General features: G+C 49.8%; 1 protein-coding gene across 1 annotated transcript; it reads right to left on the bottom strand.

Annotated features, from left to right (window-relative positions):
• Nucleotides 1–51: 51 nt before the first annotated feature.
• PBX4 (PBX homeobox 4) lies at nucleotides 52–20,216 on the bottom strand. Its single transcript, XM_054051941.1, has 10 exons — nucleotides 19,883–20,216; nucleotides 14,862–14,935; nucleotides 8,160–8,401; nucleotides 7,077–7,267; nucleotides 6,698–6,833; nucleotides 5,999–6,155; nucleotides 5,706–5,812; nucleotides 5,163–5,249; nucleotides 868–4,576; nucleotides 52–187 (listed from the first exon to the last, which is right to left on the bottom strand). Exons 1-9 carry the CDS (start codon nucleotides 20,080–20,082, stop codon nucleotides 4,484–4,486), a joined length of 1,287 nt encoding a protein of 428 aa, XP_053907916.1. The 5' UTR covers nucleotides 20,083–20,216; the 3' UTR covers nucleotides 52–187; nucleotides 868–4,483.

The following is a 20,216-nucleotide window of genomic DNA, read 5'->3' as shown; positions in this document are numbered from 1 at the left end:
CAGGGAGACAGTCTCACAGGACTAGGTCCAGAGGGGCTTTTCCTGAGGCTGGGACTCTGTTGGGATCTTCTCCTCCGAGCTGGTCTGCTTGTTACATGGGGACTAATGATCTTCTTGTTCACTGCAGTTACGTCAGGTAGCTTCTGGAATTGCTCAGGATCCGCCTCCTTCCCTCCAGGGTCAGGATCTGAGGAAACCAGATGATAAACAGAGAGGAAAGGGCATTTCCCATGGATTCAGGGGCACTAAACCTATTTTTTGTGCTTTGCTTTCCAGCTTGGAAGAAGCAATGGCTGCATCAAAGCTCTGCAGCCTCCTGAGACTCCTGCTGCCTCTGCTTTTCCCTTCCAACTCTTTCTTCTGCAAGCCCATGGATCCATCCTGTACTGATCCCTCTCTAGACCCTTCCCTCCTCCAGGCCATGGATCCAGCCTGACCCAATCCTCCGCAGAGCCTTCCCACCCTCCAGCCAATGGATCCAGCCTGTCCTGATCCCTCTCCAGACCCTTCCCGCCCTCCAGCCCACAGATCCTGCCTTTCCCCATCCCTCTGTAGACCCTTCCCACCCTCCAGCCCATGCATCCACCTTGTCCCAGTCCCTCTCCAGACCCTTCCTGCCCTCCAGCCCATGGATCCAGCCTGTCCTGATCCCTCTGCAGATCCTTCCCACCCTCCAGCCCATGGAACCAGCCTGTTCTGATCTTCTGTAGACCCTTCCTGCCCTCCAGCCCATGGATCCAGCCTGTCCCCATCCCTCTGCAGATCCTTCCCCCCCTCCAGCCCACACTCCCACCCAATTCAGGAACAACCCCGAGGTTCCTGGCTCGTTACCGTCCACCCCTCCTCTCTCCCACTCCCCTCTCTTACCTGACACTGCACCTTCAGCCACAGTGCAGGCTCCGTGGGGAGAACGCTAAGGGAAGAAACATAGAATCACTACGTTAGAAAAGACCTCTTAGATCATCGAATCCAACCATTCCTATCTGCCACTAAACTATGTCCCTGAGCACCTCATCTACCTGTATTTTAAATACCTCCAGGGATGGTGACTCCACCACTTCCCTGGGCAGCCTGTTCCAGTGCCCTTTAGATGAAAAATTTTCTCCTGACATCCAGTCTGAACCTCTCCTGGTGCAGCTTGAGGCCATTCCCCCTTCTCCTATCACCTGTCACTTGGGAGAACAGGCCAGCTCCCTCCTCTCTACAATCTCCTTTCAGGTATTTGTAGAGAGCAATAAGGTCTCCCCTCAGCCTCCTCTTCTCCAGGCTAAACAACCCCAGCTCTCTCAGCCGCTCCTTGTAAGACTTGTTCTCCAGCCCCTTCCCCAGCTTCGTTGCTCTTCTCTGGACACACTCCAGAGCTTCAACATCCTTCCTGGAGTGAAGGACCCAAAACTGAATACAGTATTCAAGGTGCGGTCTCACCAGTGCCGAGTCCAGGGGCAGAAGAACCTCCCTGGACCTGCTGGCCATGCTGTTCCTGATCCAAGCCAAGATGCCATTGGCCTTCTTGGCCACCTGGACACACTGATGGCTGATTATAGTTGGACATGATGATCCAAGAGGTGAATCTATGATTCACGTTCAATTGGGTATCAATCAACGCCCCCAGGCCTTTCTCCTCCAGGAGCTTTCTAGCCACTCTTCCCCTAGTCTGTAGCTGCACAGGGTTGTTGTGCCCCAAATGCAGGACCCGGTGTTTGGCCTGGTTGAACTTCATCCCACTGACCTCAGCCCATCAATCCAGCCTGTTCAGGTCCCTTTGCAGAGCCCCCCTACCCTTCAGCAGATTGACACTTCCTCCCAGCTTAGTGTCATCTGCAAACTTGCTAAGGGTGCACTCAAAGCCTTCATCCAGGTCATTGATAAAGATATTGAACAGGACCCAGCACTGAGCCCTGAGGACACCACTGGTGACGGGCCTCCAGCTGGAGTTAGCTCCATTTACAACAACATCTAACCAGTTTTCCATTCAGGAGAGGGTGCGTCTGTCTAGGCCAGAGGCTGACAGTTTCTGAAGCAGAATGCTGTGAGAAACCATGTCAAAGACTTTACTGAAGTCCAAGAAGACTACAGCCACAGCCTTTCCCTCATCCAGTAGTTGAGTCACCTTGTCATTGAAGACGATCAGGTCAGTTTGGCAGGACCTGCCTTCCATGAACCCATGTTGACTGGGCCTGATCACCCAGTTATCTTGCATGTACTATATGATAGCACTCAAGATCACCTGTTCCATGATTTTCCAAGGCACTCAGGTCAGGCTGACAGGCCTGCAGCTCCCCGGATCCTCCCTGCAACCCTTCTTGTAGATGGGCACAACATTAGCCAGCCTCCAGTCTAGTGGAACTTCCCCAGTCAGCCAGGACCGCTGGTAGATGATAGAAAGGCAAGCATATCCACCAGCTCCCTCAATACCCTCAGGTGGATCCCATCCAGCCCCAGACTGGTGAGTGTCTAAATGGCCAAGCAAGTCTCTAACCACCTTCTCTCGGATTGCAGGAACTTTGTTCTGCTCCTCTAGCTCCTGGGGATGTACAAACAGGGAACAAATTTCCTTACCATTAAAGACTGAGGCAAAGAAGGCATTAAGTACCTCAACCTTGCCCTCATTCTCCCTGGTCCATCTTTTACTATTGATGTATTTATAGAAAGACTTTTTTATTACCTTTCACCGAATTGGTCAGTCTGAGTTCTAGTTGGGCTTTAGCCCTCCTCATTTTTCCTCTGCATGATCTCACTTCCTCCCTGTAGTCTACCCAAGACCCACGTCCCTTCTTCCAAAGGCCACAGACGTTCCTCTTCTTTTTGATGTCCACCCCCATCTCCCTGCTCAACCAAGCTGTTTTATTTCCCTGCCAGCTGGCACATGGGGACAGCTTACTTCTGCGCTGCAGGATTTCCTTCTTGAAGAGCACCCAGACCTCTCGGGCTCCCTTGACCTTAAGGGCTGTCTCCCACGGGACTTAAATCAATCAGCTTTCTGAACCGTCCAAAGTCTGCCCTCCGGAAGCCTAAGGTGGCCCTTCTGCTAACTCCCCTCCTCCCCTAGAACTGAGAATTCTACCATCTCACAATCGCCTTAACCCAAGCATCCTCACCTCTTCCCCTGGTCCGCAGGGCCCCTCCTCAGCCGCTACCGCCGCCGCCATGACAGCGCCTCCACAGCCGTTGGGGCGCGGGGGATGCCGGGAAGAGGCGTTTCCCGCCCTTTTCTCCGCCCCTCAGGGTTTCCCGCCTTTTTGCCCCCCTCCCTTCTTCCCCCAGAAAACTGAGAGGAAAAAAAGACTTTATACATCGTTTATCTTCGATAATAATCTCGATTAAAAACGGTGCCCTCTGTGCTGAAGCTGAAAAGCTGCTTTGCACCCTCAGGGAGCCTCTGGCTTCCCCTCACAAGCCTTCCCCCAGGAAAACTGAGAGAAAAAGGGGAAAAAAAAAGGCTTTGGAAGTTTATTATCTTTGATAATAATCTCGACTGAAAGCGGTGGACTCCATGTTAATGTACAAAAAGTGATGATGCATGGAATTCAGGCTTTTTTTTGTTGCTGTTTTTCACTAGACGTTAAATTAGAGTTACAGGGTAGGGAATCAAGGACTGCAGGGTTATAAACGAATCCATGGAAGTGCTCATCTTAGAAGAGCCAGAGGTGAAAAGCTACCTCCTGCCCTTTCCTGCCTTTTTGCCCTGTCCTTAGGGCTTCCCACCTTCCCTTCAGGGAGACCCCGGCCTGGAAAACTGAGAGGAAAAGGGGGAAGAAAAAAAAAAAGGCTTTGGAAGTTTATTATCTTTGATAAAATCTCACCTGGAAGGGGTGGACTCTGTGTTAATGCACAAAAACTGATTATCCATGGAATTCAGGTGGGTTTTGTTGGTTTGTTGTTTTCTTTTTCTTTTTTCATTAGACATTAAATTACGTGGAATGACACAGGATGGAAGATCCGACCCGAGAGCAAAGTCCAGTGAGAGGTTTGGTAAAGCAAGGTTCTGATTAATTAGCTCAGAATGAAGTCTAATTAAGAAAAGCTGATTTTCCTATACAAAATTACCATACAGAGAACGCATACAATTACAATACAGGGGGCTTAACTGTTAGTAGCTATCACCTAGAACAGAAATTTCATCGTAAAAAACTTCATGGAAATTAAAATAAGTCAATTCTTTCACACTGTAAAACTTGAGACAAATGCCAAGTTCTAGAAGAGACGCTTTTTTCCGCTTCTTACCATAAAATCCATAGTTTAAAAAAATTTAATTTGGTTAGGAAAATGAAGCAAGTTCTTTTAAACCAATTTCACATCATAAGGAAAAAAAGAACTTGACTGCGTGAGGCTGAGAGGTAGAGAGGTATCGGCGCGCTCACAATCTTCTCTTGGCTCCAGGGAGGGGTTTCTGAGGTATCAGCTGTGTGTCAAGTTGTACAAACAATAGTATTGACAAATTATACCAACGACCTCTTTCCTCTCATCAATAGGTCCTAAAAACTTAATTAGACGCATCTGAATTAACGCTTCCAGGGTCTCCAGCAGGTGAAGTGATTGATGAAGGGGTAGTAGCATCCTGCCAGCTGCCATTAGCCTGCAGGGAGAATAAATATTTCCTTTAATTAAACCTTTATGAAACCACTTGCAGAAACCACAAACGCCTTTATAGATTCGCACCTTACAAGTGAGGGTGCTTTTGAAAGAAAATAACTGCACATCTGCTCTGGTAAGGCTCATGAATATCATCATCGTCATCACAGAATCACCATACAACGGGTTTGGGGCAGAAGGGACCTCAAAAGCCCATCCAGTTCCACCCCCTGCCATGGGCAGGGAGACCTTCCATTGGATCAGGTTGTTCCAAGCCCCATCTAACCTAGCCTTCAGCACCTCCAAGGATGGGCATCCACAACTTCTCTGGGCCTCCTCCCCGCCGAGATTTTATGGTGTTACTCTTATTCCTTATAGCAAGGATTAACCTAACTGCACCCATTTTCTGCGGGGCAAAGCCACAATTTTAAATCCAATCTCCAGGAGGAAAAGCCTGGTGCATTAAACTACATCTTTTCCAGCTTTTTCCCGTCCCCAGGAGACGACAGGAAATAGAAGCTCAACTTTTATTCACAGATCATTAACCAATTTCAGCAGAATCTGTGTTCCTAGTGTCACACTCATCTTACATCTATGCGTTGCGTCGTGTACAACGGATTCCCCACAATTGTGTCGTATCTTCCCGTCTGGTGTATGACGTGATGTAAGGAATCCATCTGGAACAAGATCCCGCAGAACAAGAAGGGTAAGGATAAAAAGTGAAGTTAAAGAACCGCAGTACTACGTGGTATGGATCAATTGGGCCAAAATATTTTCAAATAAAGGGTGAGTTTTCTTGCAAAAAGTTTTCTTTACAGGTTCTTGTTATTTACCCAGCTAGGTCATTATCAAGCAAAATCAGAACTTTGCGCCCATAGCTTTTATGAGAAAGGAACAGATTCAATGCAGTTTGTGCTAAAACAGAATCAGTTTTCCACCTTTTCAGCTAAGCCTCACTTAAGTAACTTCATTTTCTGAAAGTTAACTGCAGGTTTTTCAGGCAGTTTCTCTCTATGAGTGATCACAGAATCACCAGGTTGGAAAGGACCCACTGGATCATCGAGTCCAACCATTCCTAACACTCCCTTAAACCATGTCCCTAAGCACAGTCTATTTTTTATTTCCTCACTGACCTGGGACTGCACATTGGCTCCCACCGGGGAACTCTGGTAAGAAGTCAATGACTGCAGGTTTACAAATGAATCACTGGAATTTGTCATCTTGAAAGAGCCAGAGGAAGCTGAAACGAAAAAAGAACACGTTTTAGTAAGAAATAAAACCCACCCAAAAGTGGTTCTTCGCTGCATATTCCATAAGTTTGAAAGAAAAAGAAAACCTATGACTGCTTCAAACACTGGTATTAATCCTCACAAGAAATAACCAGACCCTCCAAAGCAGCCAGCTCTTTCCCATCACTCCTACTCACCCGAATTTGGTGTAGATGGAGAATTCGCCTGGTTGCTTTGAGCCACGACGTTGGTAGCATCCACTGCTGTTTTTGCAGCATAAATATTAGCTTCTTCCTGAAACTTCCCCATGTTCTTTTTGTATCGAATTCTTTTGTTACCAAACCAGTTGGAAACCTGGAGACAAACAGGGCTGTTAGATTGGATCAAATTATCCCACTATTTTTGGAAGTTACCAGCAAAGGAGATCACAGAATCCTGGAATGGTTTAGGTTGGAAAGGACCTCAAAGCCCATCTAATTCCAACCCTGTGACACGGGCAGGGACACCTCCCACTGGATCAGGTTGCTCCAAGCCCCATCCAGCCTGGCCTCCAACACCTTCAGGTATAGGGTAGCCACCACTTCTCTGGGCAACCTGGGCCAGGGCTTCCCCACCCTCACACAAAAAAGCACAAGTCCAGGTAGATGATGTCTGTTACTCCGCCCTTATCCACCAACACTGTAGCCCCACTGTCTGGCCACCAAATTTGTCCAGAAAGATGTTTTAAAGTAGGCTTAAAGCAGAAAACACCTACTCCTAAACCCTTCTGAATAACCTAAATCCTATATAAAGCCGCAGTGACAGGAGCCTGTTGTTAATTATGGGGGGGCGGTGGGAATTCTAAACCATTTTTTGAGGAAAAATCAGCCTTGAATTCTGGAGAAAACACTCTGTACCTGTGAAACTGTGATGCCGCCTTTCTTTGCGAGCTCTTCTTTGGCCTCTTCACTGGGGTAAGGATTACTCAGATGTGAATAAAAATACTCATTCAGCACTTCTGTTGCCTGTTTGCTGAAGTTGCGCCTTTTACGCCTAAAAAACAGCAGTTATTCCTGATTATAAAGCTGTGGAGTGGAGCGGACAAAGCACAAAGTTGGCTTTTCTCCCTCTAAAATATATTTATTCTGGAGGAGAATGTAAGAATTGAGTGGAATTCAACCGATATTGATATCGGAGCAAGAAAATCAGACCTGAATTCTTAAAATTTGAACTAGATTGACACTGGGAGCAGCGGATATGAGGTTTCTTACGCAATCACTGTGCTTTTTGCAGTACCTCGCATCGAGGAAGCGTGAGCGCAGGATCATCACGGCCTCACACGTACTCTGTTTCAGCTGCATCTGGATGGTGCTGAATTTGCCATGGATTATATTCACCATGCGCTCGATTTCTTTTGGTGAGATGGGTCGGGTTCTACTCTGCTCCCTAAGCAGGTTCATAACGTGGGTGGTGAACTCGCTGCAGGCCTGAAGAGACATAGATTGGTATCGACAAATAAAACACCTTGGGGTTCCTTGCCCAACAAGAATATATCCCATAAAGTTCAGGAGTTTCCATGCTTCAGCTTTACTCTATTTCATAATCATGGGATCATTTAGGTTGGAAGGGACCTCAAAGCCCATTGAGTTTCCCCCTCCCCTACCATGGGCAGGAACATCTTCCACTGGATCAGGTTGCTCCAAACCACATCCAAGCTGGCCTTCAACACCTCCAGGGATGGGGCAGCCACAACTCTGGGCAACCTCAGCCAGTGCATCACCACCCTCACAGGAACATTTCTTCCTAATATCTCAACGAAGTTTCCCCTCTTTCAGCTGAAAATTGTTCCCCTTATCCTATCCTTGTGCTCCCTGATCAAGCGCCCCACCCTAGCTTGGGTTCCCTCACTCTACCTACAGCTTCACACTCTCTTTTTACCATTAACAATTTGCTTTTCTTTTAATAACAAAAATCATAGAATAATGAAATCATAGAATCATAGGATGGTTTGGGTTGGAAGGGACCTCAAAGCCCATCCAGTTCCACCCCCTGCCATGGGCAGGAACACCTTCTACTGGGTCAGGTTCCTCCAAGCCCCATCCAACCAGGCCTTCAACACCTCCAGGGATGGGGCTGCCACCACTGCTCTGGGCATTTACTCTTAAACACTTCCACCAAAGATAAACGAGACATTTATTAATTTGATATCCGGTCCCTCTATCTTCACCTTCCTTCTGTAACACCGAGATACGTTTCCAACCAGACTTGACATCCTCGCGAATTCATTACACTGCCTGTTCCGTTCTCAAACCGACAGCGAAGGAAAAAAGGGTTATTTTGAATGGAGATGATAAAAACTCTTCCATGCAGAAAGATCACCTGTTCATATTTCTCTAGCTCAGAGTGGTAAATCTGTCGGATCTGTGACAGCTTGGCCCTGTAGTCAGAGTGCTCAATGCTATTGTCATTTGGACAGCCACCTGATGTTGCTGCTACAGCCATTGGTCCTCCTCTTCCTCTTTTCTCGGGCCCGGAGACGCCCTCTGCCAGCAACATGTTATCTAGTCTCATTAGCTGGGCATCTGGGGGGTCTTCTTCCTGAATACCACGAATACTTAACACTAGAGAAATACAAAGAGGGAAGAAAAAGGTTATTTCTGAAACAGGAAAGAACATCCACTTCCATTCCAGCAAAGCATTTCAATGCTTTGATGTCTGAGCACGTCTTGAGCTCAAGGGAAAGCCGTGAGACAACACATCCAAACAAAGAGGTTGAGAAACATCAAAAGATAAGGTATGTTTTGAAATGGGTGCAGATAAGACAGCTCTTCTGGGTCATCCTGGTTTCTATATCATTCCCAAATCATTGCAGCAGCCTATTAAAATTAGAAGAGGTTCTTACATAGATTCAGAGAACGGTTTAGGTGGAAAGGGACCTTAAAGCCCATCCAGTTCCACCTCTTGCCACGGGCAGGGACACCTCCCACTGGATTCAGTTGCTCCAAGCCCCACCCAACCTGGCCTTCAACACCTCCAGGGATGGGGTGGCCACCACTCCTCTGGGCAACCTGGGCCAGGGCCTTCCCACCCTCACAGGAGGACATTTGTCCCTAAGATCTCACCTCAATCTCCCCTCTTACAGCTCAATAATATTCCTCTCATCCTATCTCTGCACTCCCTGATCAAAAGCCCCTCCCCAGCTTTCCTGGAGCCCCTTTCCGTACTGGAAGGCTGGACAGAGGCCACGTACAGAGGCATTAAACACACATTTATAACCACTTTTAGCATTTTATAGGCAAAAAAAAAAGCTCATCTGAAAAAAACTAATAAGATTTTGAACACGCAAGCAGCCTAAACTTACAATCACATCCCTGAACCTAATATTTTGCAGACTCTACAGAAACTGGCACCCAGTCCTGAAGGAAAGCAGAGTGGCACAGACCCTGATTCCCTCTGTCACAGCACTCCAGGTCTCCTCCAGCACACACAAGTGGAAAAAGGGAAGGCAGAGGGAGCTGTAACGGAGCACGTGGGTAACTGTGAACTCAGCTATGAGGAAATGGTTTGTTATTTTCATAGTTAATGGCTTTTATAACTCATTATGCAATTAAGATTAATACCTTTTCAGAAAACCATCACAACATCTACCACAATGTTGCCAGAAATGAAACAAAAAGGGGTTTTAAATTTATCGGTGGGGTTTTGTTTTTATAAATCCCCAATTCTCCTTTTTTTTTTTCCATAGAAGAGCCAGCAGAGACTTTGCCAGCAGCCATTTGCTCTTCATCTTTTTGCCAAAATTCATATTATTGACCCAGACTGGCAAGCGGAAATTCAGCGGAACAGATATTTTGGTGTCACCTTCTCATCTGAAGGTGCTGCTGCCAACATCTTTGTATGCAGACGTTGCTGCACATCAGAGCACCTCGTGTTGAAGTCAAGCTCCCAGCTGCAGCTTAATTTTATGTCACTTGTCTAATTATGGCAATTAGACATTAGTTATCATCAATTACATGTAAGCTTATCTCAAGCTGACTGCTGAAAAGCTTGTCTAATGCTCCTTCCTAATATGGTGGGAAGAACCTAGCTGGCAGGGTCAGGGGAGAAACTGGACAGGATTGAACCATCGTGATGCTTAGTAAATAGTATTTCCAACTGAGTGGTTCAAACTTTCCTTTAGTGACCTCTCTCAAGGGTGAGAAAACCAAAACCATCATAGAATTATGGAACGATTTGGGTGGGAAGGGACCTCAAAGCCCATCCAGTTCCAACCTCCTGCCATGGGTAGGGACACCTCCCACTGGACCAGGGTGCTCCAAGCCCCATTCAACCTGGCCTTCGACACCTCCAGGGATGGAGCAGCCACCACTTCTCGGGGCAACCTGGGCCAGTGCCTCCCCACCCTCACAGGAGAACATTTCTCCCCAAGATCTCACCTCAATCTCCCCTCTTTCAGCTCAAAACCGGTCCCCTTGTCCTCTCCCTGCACTCCTTGATCAAAATCTGGTCTCCAGCTTTCCTGGAAGCCCCCTTCCATACCGGAAGATTCTCTAAGGTCTCCCCACAGCCTTCTCTTCTCTAGGCTGAACAACCCCAACTCTCAGCCTCTTCTTGGATGGGAGGTTCTCCAGCCCTTGCATAATTTCCATGGCCTCCTCTCGACTCATTCCACCAGCATGTCCTTGCTGTGCTGAAGACTCCAGAACTGGAGACAGGGCTCTTGGTGTGGTCCCACCAGAGTGGAGCAGATGGGCAGAATCCCTCCCTCGTCCTACTGGTCCCATGGCTTTGGATGCAGCCCAGGATCTGTTTGGCAATTTATTGATTCCCATTGGGATTCTCATTCCTCTTGCAACTAGCCCTGACCCTGTCGACTTTACTGATCCCATTAGGGTACAAACGGCTGCCTACACACATGGAGCTTCTCCTCCCTCAGCACCCCAAGTACTTCTCCTCAGGGCTGTTCTCAGTCCATTCTCCTTCCAGCCTCTACATAAAGTTACGACAACCGAAAAAGTCTCTCGGTCAACACCAACGTCTTCATGTGCCTCTTCTGACCCTCCTGGCTGATGACACTTCAAGGAGAACACTTCTCTGGAGCACCCGCCTTTCTTAGTATTCTTTTGGCCACCAAATATTTGACATTTCCAGAGTAGCTGAAGAACAAATTACAACTCTATCAACGACCAAGGCTTTGAGTCGAGATGCTGAGACTGGAGTTATGGCAGAGTTAGTGTTTTAAGTGCAGTTTAGAAAGCCCTTGCGTAATGGTAAAATCCTTCACCCTTAAATCCTCCATAATCCATCACTCTTATGGATTAAGGAACCCCTGCACTGGCTCAGGAAGCTGGAATAGAAGCTCCTGCCCAAGTACGGACACGATACTGTGTTCTCTAGTACATCACCTCCTCGAATCCATCAAAGACATGTAATAATTATACTAAGCAAAATGAAATAATTTCTAATTAATCTTTAATTAAACTACATCAGAACCTAAGGTGCTGCAGCTTCACTCAGTATGCAAATGCAATCACTACAATATATTTACATCTCATTAATTAAAGATTTGCAGTTCTGTAATGAACTGTACGAGCTCCCTGGTACAAAAATAAGTGAAGCAGACTTTGCTTAGACTCACTTTCCTTCCCATATTTCCCTTCATGGAGTGCATAACACAGAAGAGCAGGATGAACGACGGAATACAAAGTTAGACCCAAACCTGCCATGTTTGGGCCCAAAATGCACAGCCACACCGTAGGAAGTAGAAAATTCCTACGGAGAGTGTGAGGAAGTGGGCAGGTGGGTCCTTGTTTTTCAAGTGATCCTACCCAGTGTTATCCATGCCAATCTTTATCCTGTAATTCAGGCAAACTCCTGACTCTACATGAGACTGCAAAGGGTGCTCATAGCTCAGAAAGCCAAGCATGTCCTGGGCTGCATCCAACACCGTGGGACCAGCAGGGAGAGGGAGGGGATTCTGCCCCTCTGCTCTGGGGAAACCTCACCTGGAGCCCTGTGTCCAGTTCTGGAGTCCTCAACACAGCAAGGACATGGAGCTGGTGGAGCGAGTCCAGAAGAGGCATGGAGATGATGCAAGGGCTGGAGCACCTCCTGTACGAGGACAGGTAGGGAGATTTGGGGTTGTTCATCCTGGAGAAGAGAAGGTTCCAGGGAGACCTTAGAGAAGCTTCCAGTAGGAAAAGGGCTCCAGGAAAGCTGGGAGGGGGTCTTGATCAGGGAGTGCAGAGATAGGATGAGAGGAACAGTTTTGAGCTGAAAGAGGTGAGATTGAGGTGAGATCTTAGGGAGAAATGTCCTTCTGTGATAGTGGGGAGGCCGTGGCCCAGGTTGCCCCTAGAAGTGGTGGCTGCTCCATCCCTGGAGATGTTGAAGGCCAGGTTGGATGGGGCTTGGAGCAAATGGATCTAGTGGGAGGTGTCCCTGCCCATGGCAGGGTGTGGAAACACATGGGCTTTGAGGTCCCTTCTGACCCAATCCATTCCATGATTCTGTTTTATTCCAACAGGATTTGGCAGCCCACAAATCCAGCTCTTTGGTGAGAAGACAGGAGCGTGGTTTTTAACGTCACGTCACCTAAACGAATCGTGAACCCCTCCAGAACCAAACCACCCCTTTCGTGTAGCACCAAGCAGTTTTTCAGCCTCCTTGGAGACACCAACCTCCCCAGCATTCCACTCGGAGAACAACATCACCATGGGTTCTGCTGCTCTCAAAGCCTGCTCACAGCTATCCCCAGTTCCGAGGGAGTCTTGGACACTCACAAAGCAAATGCAACCCGAAGACAAAAGCCAGCAGGGTTCTGAGTGCTGAGGATCACAAGTCAGAACATGAACAAACTCAGCAACAAAGAGAAATCGCGTTCTCCAGCCACACTCCTTCTCAAGTTTTATATTAGGGTGAAAAGGTACCCAGGGAATTAAAGGCATTAAAGATGGGATAAGGGGCTGCAGCCAGAAGCGATGGGAAACAATAGGGAACAGCGCTCCGTGTTACAATGCTGTGATTAATACAGCCCAGAAACATGGAATCAGACTCCAGACCATGCAGCGCAATCCACAATTGTGGGTGGAAATAGATATTTCCCTGCCCCAAAGGGGATGGGGCAGACTGAGGGACAGGGACCTCAAGGATGGGCATGGGGGGAGATGGAGGACAGAGACCCCAAGGATGGGGATGGGAGGAGCTCAGGGGGAAGGGAGGAGCCCCCCATACCCTGGATCCCCTTGGGCTGCAGCTGGAGGCAGGCAAACTCCATCAGGACGGTGCAGCTCGGGGAGGGGATGTGGGGTCACAGGCCCTGTGAAGTGGGTTGCAGCACCCCCCGAGCCCCACCCTGTCCTAGCAGGATCCCCCTGAACCCTCTTTGACCTCCTGGGACAAGTCAAACCCCCTCCCACAAACCCTCTCCCAGCCCACCACAGAGTGGTTTTTCCCTCGCATCCATAAGGAACGGAGAAAAAAAAGCCTGGAATTTAATATTCAGCACCAAAGTTCGTTTACCACTACGGATGTTTAATTCTGATTTATGCCATGTTTGGATTCACACAGCTCAAAAATATCTGAAATGGAACTCAATCTGCAAAAACCCTGCTGCAAGGGTTAAAAATGCTCCAAATGCTTCTCTGAGTTCCCGAAAAACCTATTGGATTAGACACCTCTTCCGATAGCTCCTTGTACTCCAGGCAAGTGTTGAAAAAGGTTTGAAATAAGAGAAATTAAAACCATTTTGGGACTCACACAAAACACTAAACGTGGCAAACCTATTTTTTTTCATTAATTAACATCATCAGGGAGGAATTTCCATCCCCTTTCGGCCGGCTGCTCGTCGCACGGCTTATCCCAAGCTATTGTGACCGATTGGAGCGCTCCAACAAAGAGGCAAAGGAAAATGGGAGGGGGAATGTATTTTAAACCCATTTCCGAGCCAGGGAAGCTGCTTGTGTGCCTGGGTCACAAAGAAATCCCAAACCTTGGGCTCCAGCACCTCCAGGCTTTTGTTTGCTCCGAGCCGGAACATCTGCTCCCCGTAATTTAAATAAGGAATAGACAGAGCATCAGACATTCAAAAACCTACAGGACCAAAACAAATCCAGCGTCACCGCGACAGCGGAGCCCGTTCCCGCAGTGCATTTCGCGCGGAGAAGTAGCAGCTTCCATCAATAAAACACAGGAGCCGCTTCCGATGAAGAAAAGCAGAGGGAAGCTCTTCTTTAAGAGCAACAATCCTCAGATAGAAAAGCCCACCCAGACAGCACAGACGCTGCCATAACAGCTTTCTCCGGAAGCAAACTGCTCTCCACAGAGCGCAAAGTATCCGTGAAGGAGCAAGCCATGCCTGTCTCCACGCTGCCTTCAAGGGAACCGCTTGGTCCCCCACCTGAGGGCAACCCAGTTTCCATACACTTTTAGGAAACGGAACACAAACGCAAGTTCAGGCTGTTAAATAGAACTGAAAAATAAGGAAAACGCCACCGTTTTAGTAAGGGATAATTAGTTATTCCCTAAAAGCACCCCAAAATTCACTTGGTATATACAAATGAGATATTCAAGCAACGACACTTAGGTGTTCACATGTGAGCATCTGCTGAGTGACTCAAACTCGAAATCCATTGCCCTCGGAGATCCTGCTCCTCAGAGGAAGCTGTGGGATTCCCGATCCCATTCCCTGCTCTTTCTGCATTTCCCAGTCTCATCTGGGCGTTCTCCTTCTCCACAACAGTTACTCGTCTACTCTGACCTCTTTCTACCATCACAGTCCATAAAGGGAGAAAAGAGCACCGCACCACAGCAGGATTATCCAGGATTCTCCAGGAATCCAGACAGACATCAAAATCCCAACCCATGGATTCTCCACGTACACAAACAAGCAGCACTGCTTTCTCCAAATCTGCATTATAAAATGCGTTTCCAGCTTACAGAAGAATTCCAGCTTAATCCAAATCAAATAGCCTTAAATTGTAGAATCTATCTGGGAAACACAGATTGGGATAAATGAGAGCAGAGCAGGAGGCAGAACATGGGGTTCCAGGAAAGCCGAGGGCAGCGGAGGCACTGCCGTACCTGTTTTCTCCTTGATCTCGCAGAGCACGCTGAAAAGAGCCGGCTTCATCCGGTGGCAGTTCAAGGCGTGTTTCCTGCAACGGGAGAAGGAAGAGGGAGTGAACGTCAGCAGAGAAGACTTATGGAGAACCGGACTGCGCCTTGGTGGGATCTGGAATGAAAGGCCTGGTGCTGTATTTCATTTCCAATCACCACCAGAGACGACTGTTGTAGAGACGCTGGCCTTAAAACCCAGAATTCTACTTCTGGAAACTGTCAGCACCTTTGGTTCTTCCCAAAGAAGATACAGGAGATGTAGGTTTTGGATACATGAGGATAAAAAGTTCCTGCTGGAGTCAGGTTGCATCTACAAAATCCATCCAAAAGGCAGCAAACCTCAGTGGTTTTAGAGCAAAAGGAACAACATGGGATACAAACACTCCTCATAGGCTCATCCTGCTTTACCAGCTGGCGGCCCCTGATCCAACTGCATTTAACGGTATCACAATGTGAGTTTTACCACCGAATTTTACCTTTTTGAAGATCTTCCGCTGTTTCCCGCCTTCCCTCCCCCCTCTTTCTCCACAGGAATAGACAGCAGAAGCACAGAAGCCACCCTAATGTCTAATTCCAACAGGGAATTACACTCCAGCTGAGCTGGAAACCCACTCCTCCAGAATGTACAAAGCAGAGCTGAGCTTTCCCAGAGCAGTGTTTTCCTCAGCCGTCACCCATTTCCAAGGGCAGCCAGCAGCAAGGAGCCCAACTTCCACTGGGATTCAGCAGAAAAGAGCATCTGGCTGCCTCAAAAAAGCCTCGTTTGCCACTTGTCACCCCTTTTATAATTCAGAATTAATATTTAAATCGCATTTATAGCTCAGTTTCAAGACGGATTTTATATTAAAACAAACTGATAGCTTCTCCAGCTTTTGGGAATGACAGGAACACAAGCGCTTGGCTTCCTCGTAACCCCGAAAGCTCCCAGCGAACATAGGAACACAAGCTTTGAATAAAAACCTCAGCAGCTGAATTCCATCGGCCGCTTCCCTTCAGGACACGGCTGCGGCGTTATCGGAGATGTCCGATAACACCGACCCCAAGCCAAGCAGCCAGAGAACAAAGGCAGCTGTGAAGACAGAGAGTGGAGTCTATTGTCCTTGCCTGATGAGGGAAAGAACAGGAAGAGAGAAGGAAAGAGGGAATGAATTCTGAGCCTCCAGACTATGCTCCCCATCTGGGTCTAAACCGCGGTGTTTAGGTTCGTGGCAGCACTGATACCAAACCCAGAGGCAACTGCAGAATTAATCCAACCACGAGCTCTTGTGGAGACCAAGTTGATGATGTTAACGCCTTTAAGCGCAGCATTAAACTCATCCTTGCTGGACTTGTTTCCTTTCCATGGAACTTCCACTCAAGTTTTCAACTTGTACCTAACAATTCGCATCATGGGTGCTGGAAGAACCCTCCAGCGCTAAAATGATACATAAAAACCACCTAAAAGTGCATTTTTAGTATGAAATAATAAAGTTAAGTCCAAACAAACACCAGTCTGAGCCGTACCAGCCCTATCTACGGCCCCACGTCACTTGTGGGATGGGTGAGATTTTCCTTTCTCAGCAGCATCTTCTCCCAAAGATGACTCCAGAAAGCCAACAAACTTCTTCTCCAGGGGACAAAAGTTCGTTTTATGCAGATACACATGAAAGTAACACCAAAAGGGCCTCCTTTTGGTGTTACAAGGGGGTCTCCAAAGCCTGTGGTGCTCCTGGTGGAACTTCAATGTTAAAGGTATTCAAGACCAGGTTGAGGGAGGCTTGGAGCAAGCTGATCCAGTGGGAGGTGTCCCTGCCCATGGCAGGGGGTTGGAACTGGATGAGCTTTGAGGTCCCTTCCAACCCAAACCATTCCATGATTCTATGAATTCATGCTGTTTAACCTTAACTGGTCACACAGAAGGTCGCCGTGTTTCTCAAACCATGATTCTTATGGCCAAACTGTGGCCAATCACCTTAATATCAGACTCCAGCGGCAAAGCAAAAGGCAACCACTTAAACAACAGCTGTGTTTCTATGCTATGAAGATCATTTAAGCTGACACAAAGATATAACATGTGTTGGAGGTGTTGAAGGCCAGGTTGGATGGGGCTTGGAGCAACCTGATCCAGTGGGAGATGCCCCTTCCCATGGCAGGGGGTGGAACTGGATGGGCTTTGAGGTCCCTTCCAACCCAAACCATTCTATGACTCTATGAAAGTCACTTAAGCCATGAGCAGTCCATTTTCCAAAGCCCATTCCTCAACTCTTGCTCAAAACTGAAGCTCCTGACAAATTTATTCTGCTCAAAACAACCTTAAAAATGAGGTTGGGAGAGAAAACTGCAACACACAGGGAAATCCGTGCCTCTGAAATCTACATCAGAGCTGCAGGTGGTTATTTTGGAGCCAAGAAGGAAGGGATAACCCAAGTTTTGGGCAGCAGAAATCACTGCAAGAGATCAGGACACAGGCAGGGAGCGGTGCCCAAAAAAGAGCAATGCCAGAACAGCAAAAAAAAAGGCCAAACCCCCATTTTGCCGATGTTTATGAACCCACTCCGTGAGTCTTCACCTTCTCCATAAGCACTTCGTGGGGTGAGCTTCCCCTCTCTGAGCCACGCGTGTTAATTATGTGTAATTAACCCACCCCAATCAGGGCTGGACACAAGAACGCATGAGAGGATGCTGAACCCTGTTGACTTCCAAGCTGGTTTTGCCATGTTTACATCCCAACGGAGTCAACGAGATGGGGAAGAACAATTGGAATACATTTTTTCCTGGAAATATGATTATGGAGAATCTCCCTGATGGCAGGGAAAGCCTTCAGAGCCCCTCACAACCATTCTGAGGGGCTCCAGGGATCTCCAGCTCAAATCACTTTCCAACTGGACTCAATAATGGCTCTCAATAGCAAGTGGGTTTCCCATTCCCAGTGCCCTCAGGCAGGACAATCCCACTTCCACCAGCATAACAGCTGGAATTGCCATCTTCCCATCACATTCCTTAAAGAAGGACAGATGCTTGGAAAATTAAATTCCAGCAGCCTGGGTGCCTTCCCAGTGCTGGATACTGGGACCAGTGGGCACCCGAGGATGCAGAGCCACAGGAAAATTGGGATACAGGCAAGGAATGGGGAACTTCATGCCTCTGGAAGGCGATTTCCCACCAAACCCCGCTTGCTTTTGCCATGTTTACATCATGATGAAGTCAATGACACAGGGAAAGAATGAATGGAATGCTTTTTCCTTGAAATGTGATTACGGAGAAACTTCCTGATGGCAGGGGAAAAACCTTTGGAGCCCCTCACATCCGAGCTGAGGGGCTTCAGGGATCTCCAACTCCTCTTGCTTTCGCTTTGGAGCAAACTCCGGCCCTCAACGTCAGCCACTTCTCCCATTCCCAGTGCCCTCAATGGCAGTTGTTGCTCTGGTTTTCCCATTCCCAGCAGCATCAGGCAGGACAATCCCACTTCCACTGGGATAATAGTTGGAATTGCTGCCTTCCCATCACATTCCTTCATAAAGGAGGTGCACGAAACAAAATCCCAGTAGCCTGGGCATCCGCCCGGTGCTGGACACCAGTACGGGTGTGCACCCCGGGATATGAAGAGATGGGAAAACCGGGATACAGGGAAACTTTCACCTCCGGAGAGGTGATTTCCCACCTCTTGTCTCATGGAATAGACGGCACAGGAGGCTCACAGCCCCTCTCCCCCACTCATCACAGCCCTGGGGGGTGGAGGGGGGGAACTGAGCCCCCGGGATTCATGATGGGGAGGAGGGGGGGCAACTGAGCCCCCGGGGTTGATTTGATGGAGGGGGGCAACTGAGCCCCCGGGGTTGATTTGATGGAGGGGGGCAACTGAGCCCCCGGGGTTGATGGTGTAGGGGGAGGAGGGGGGCAACTGAGTCCCCGGGGTTCATAGGGGGAGGAGGGGGGCAACTGAGCCCCCGGGGTTGATGGTGTAGGGGGAGGAGGGGGGCAACTGAGCCCCCGGGGTTGATGGTGTAGGGGGAGGAAGGGGGGCAACTGAGCCCCCGGGGTTGATGGTGTAGGGGGAGGAGGGGGGCAACTGAGCCCCCGGGGCTGATGGGGGGCGGGGAGGGAGGAGGGGGGCAACTGAGTCCCCGGGGTTGATGGAGGGCGGGGAGGGAGGGGGGCAACTGAGCCCCTGGGGTTGATGGTGTAGGGGGAGGAGGGGGGCAACTGAGCCCCCGGGGCTGATGGGGGGCCGGGAGGGAGGAGGGGGGCAACTGAGTCCCCGGGGCTGATGGGGGGCGGTGAGGGAGGAGGGGGGCAACTGAGCCCCCGGGGTTGATGGTGTAGGGGGAGGAGGGGGGCAACTGAGCCCCCGGGGTGCATGGGGGGGAGGAGGGGGGCAACTGAGCCCCCGGGGTTCATGGAGGGGAGGAGGGGGGCAACTGAGCCCCCGGGGTTCATGGTGTAGGGGGAGGAGGGGGGCAACTGAGCCCCCGGCGTTCATGGGGGGGAGGAGGGGGGCAACTGAGCCCCCGGGGTTGATGGTGTAGGGGGAGGAGGGGGGCAACTGAGCCCCCGGGGTTGATGGTGTAGGGGGAGGAGGGGGGCAACTGAGCCCCCGGGGTTCATGGTGTAGGGGGAGGAGCGGGGCAACTGAGCCCCCGGGGTTGATGGAGGGCAGGGAGGAAGGAGGGGGGCAACTGAGCCCCCGGGGTTAATGGCGTAGGGGGAGGAGGGGGGCAACTGAGCCCCCGGGGTTAATGGCGTAGGGGGAGGAGGGGGGCAACTGAGCCCCCGGGGTTGATGGTGTAGGGGGAGGAGGGGGGCAACTGAGCCCCCGGGGTTCATGGGGGGCAGGGAGGGAGGAGGGGGGCAACTGAGCCCCCGGGGTTGGTTTGATGGAGGGGGGCTACTGAGCCCCCAGGGCTGCTGGGGGGGGGGGAAAGACAACTGAGTCCCGTTTCCCTCCTATTCCCGCAAGGAGCTGAGTCACGGCGACCGGTACCGAGCTCCCCCCCCAGCCCCAGTACCTGGCCTGAGCCTCATCCAGGCTCTGGTCGGTGATAGCCATGATCTGCTGCAGGACATCGCCCGTGTCGTGGTGTCCGGGAGGAGGCGGCGGCGGCCCCGGCGGTGGAGCAGCAGCAACCGGATCCCCAGCAGCTGGAGGAGGCGGGATCCCGCCAGGCAGGGGCACCGCGGCGCCGTGCAGCCGGGACGGGTCCTCCATGGCCGGGGGTGGGGGGAGCGGCGGGGCCGGTCCTGGAGGCCGCGGCACCAGCGCCTCCAAACACAACAGGGCCCGGGTCCCCCGAGCCCCCCTCCGCGCCGCCGCCCGCCGCGCCCCCGGCACGTGACCTGCCC

Source organism: Cuculus canorus, chromosome 30 (assembly GCF_017976375.1).
Source record: "Cuculus canorus isolate bCucCan1 chromosome 30, bCucCan1.pri, whole genome shotgun sequence".
NCBI classification, from domain to species: Eukaryota; Metazoa; Chordata; class Aves; order Cuculiformes; family Cuculidae; genus Cuculus; species Cuculus canorus.
Note: the sequence above shows the minus strand (reverse complement) of the source record. Positions and strands in the feature narration are given on the sequence as shown.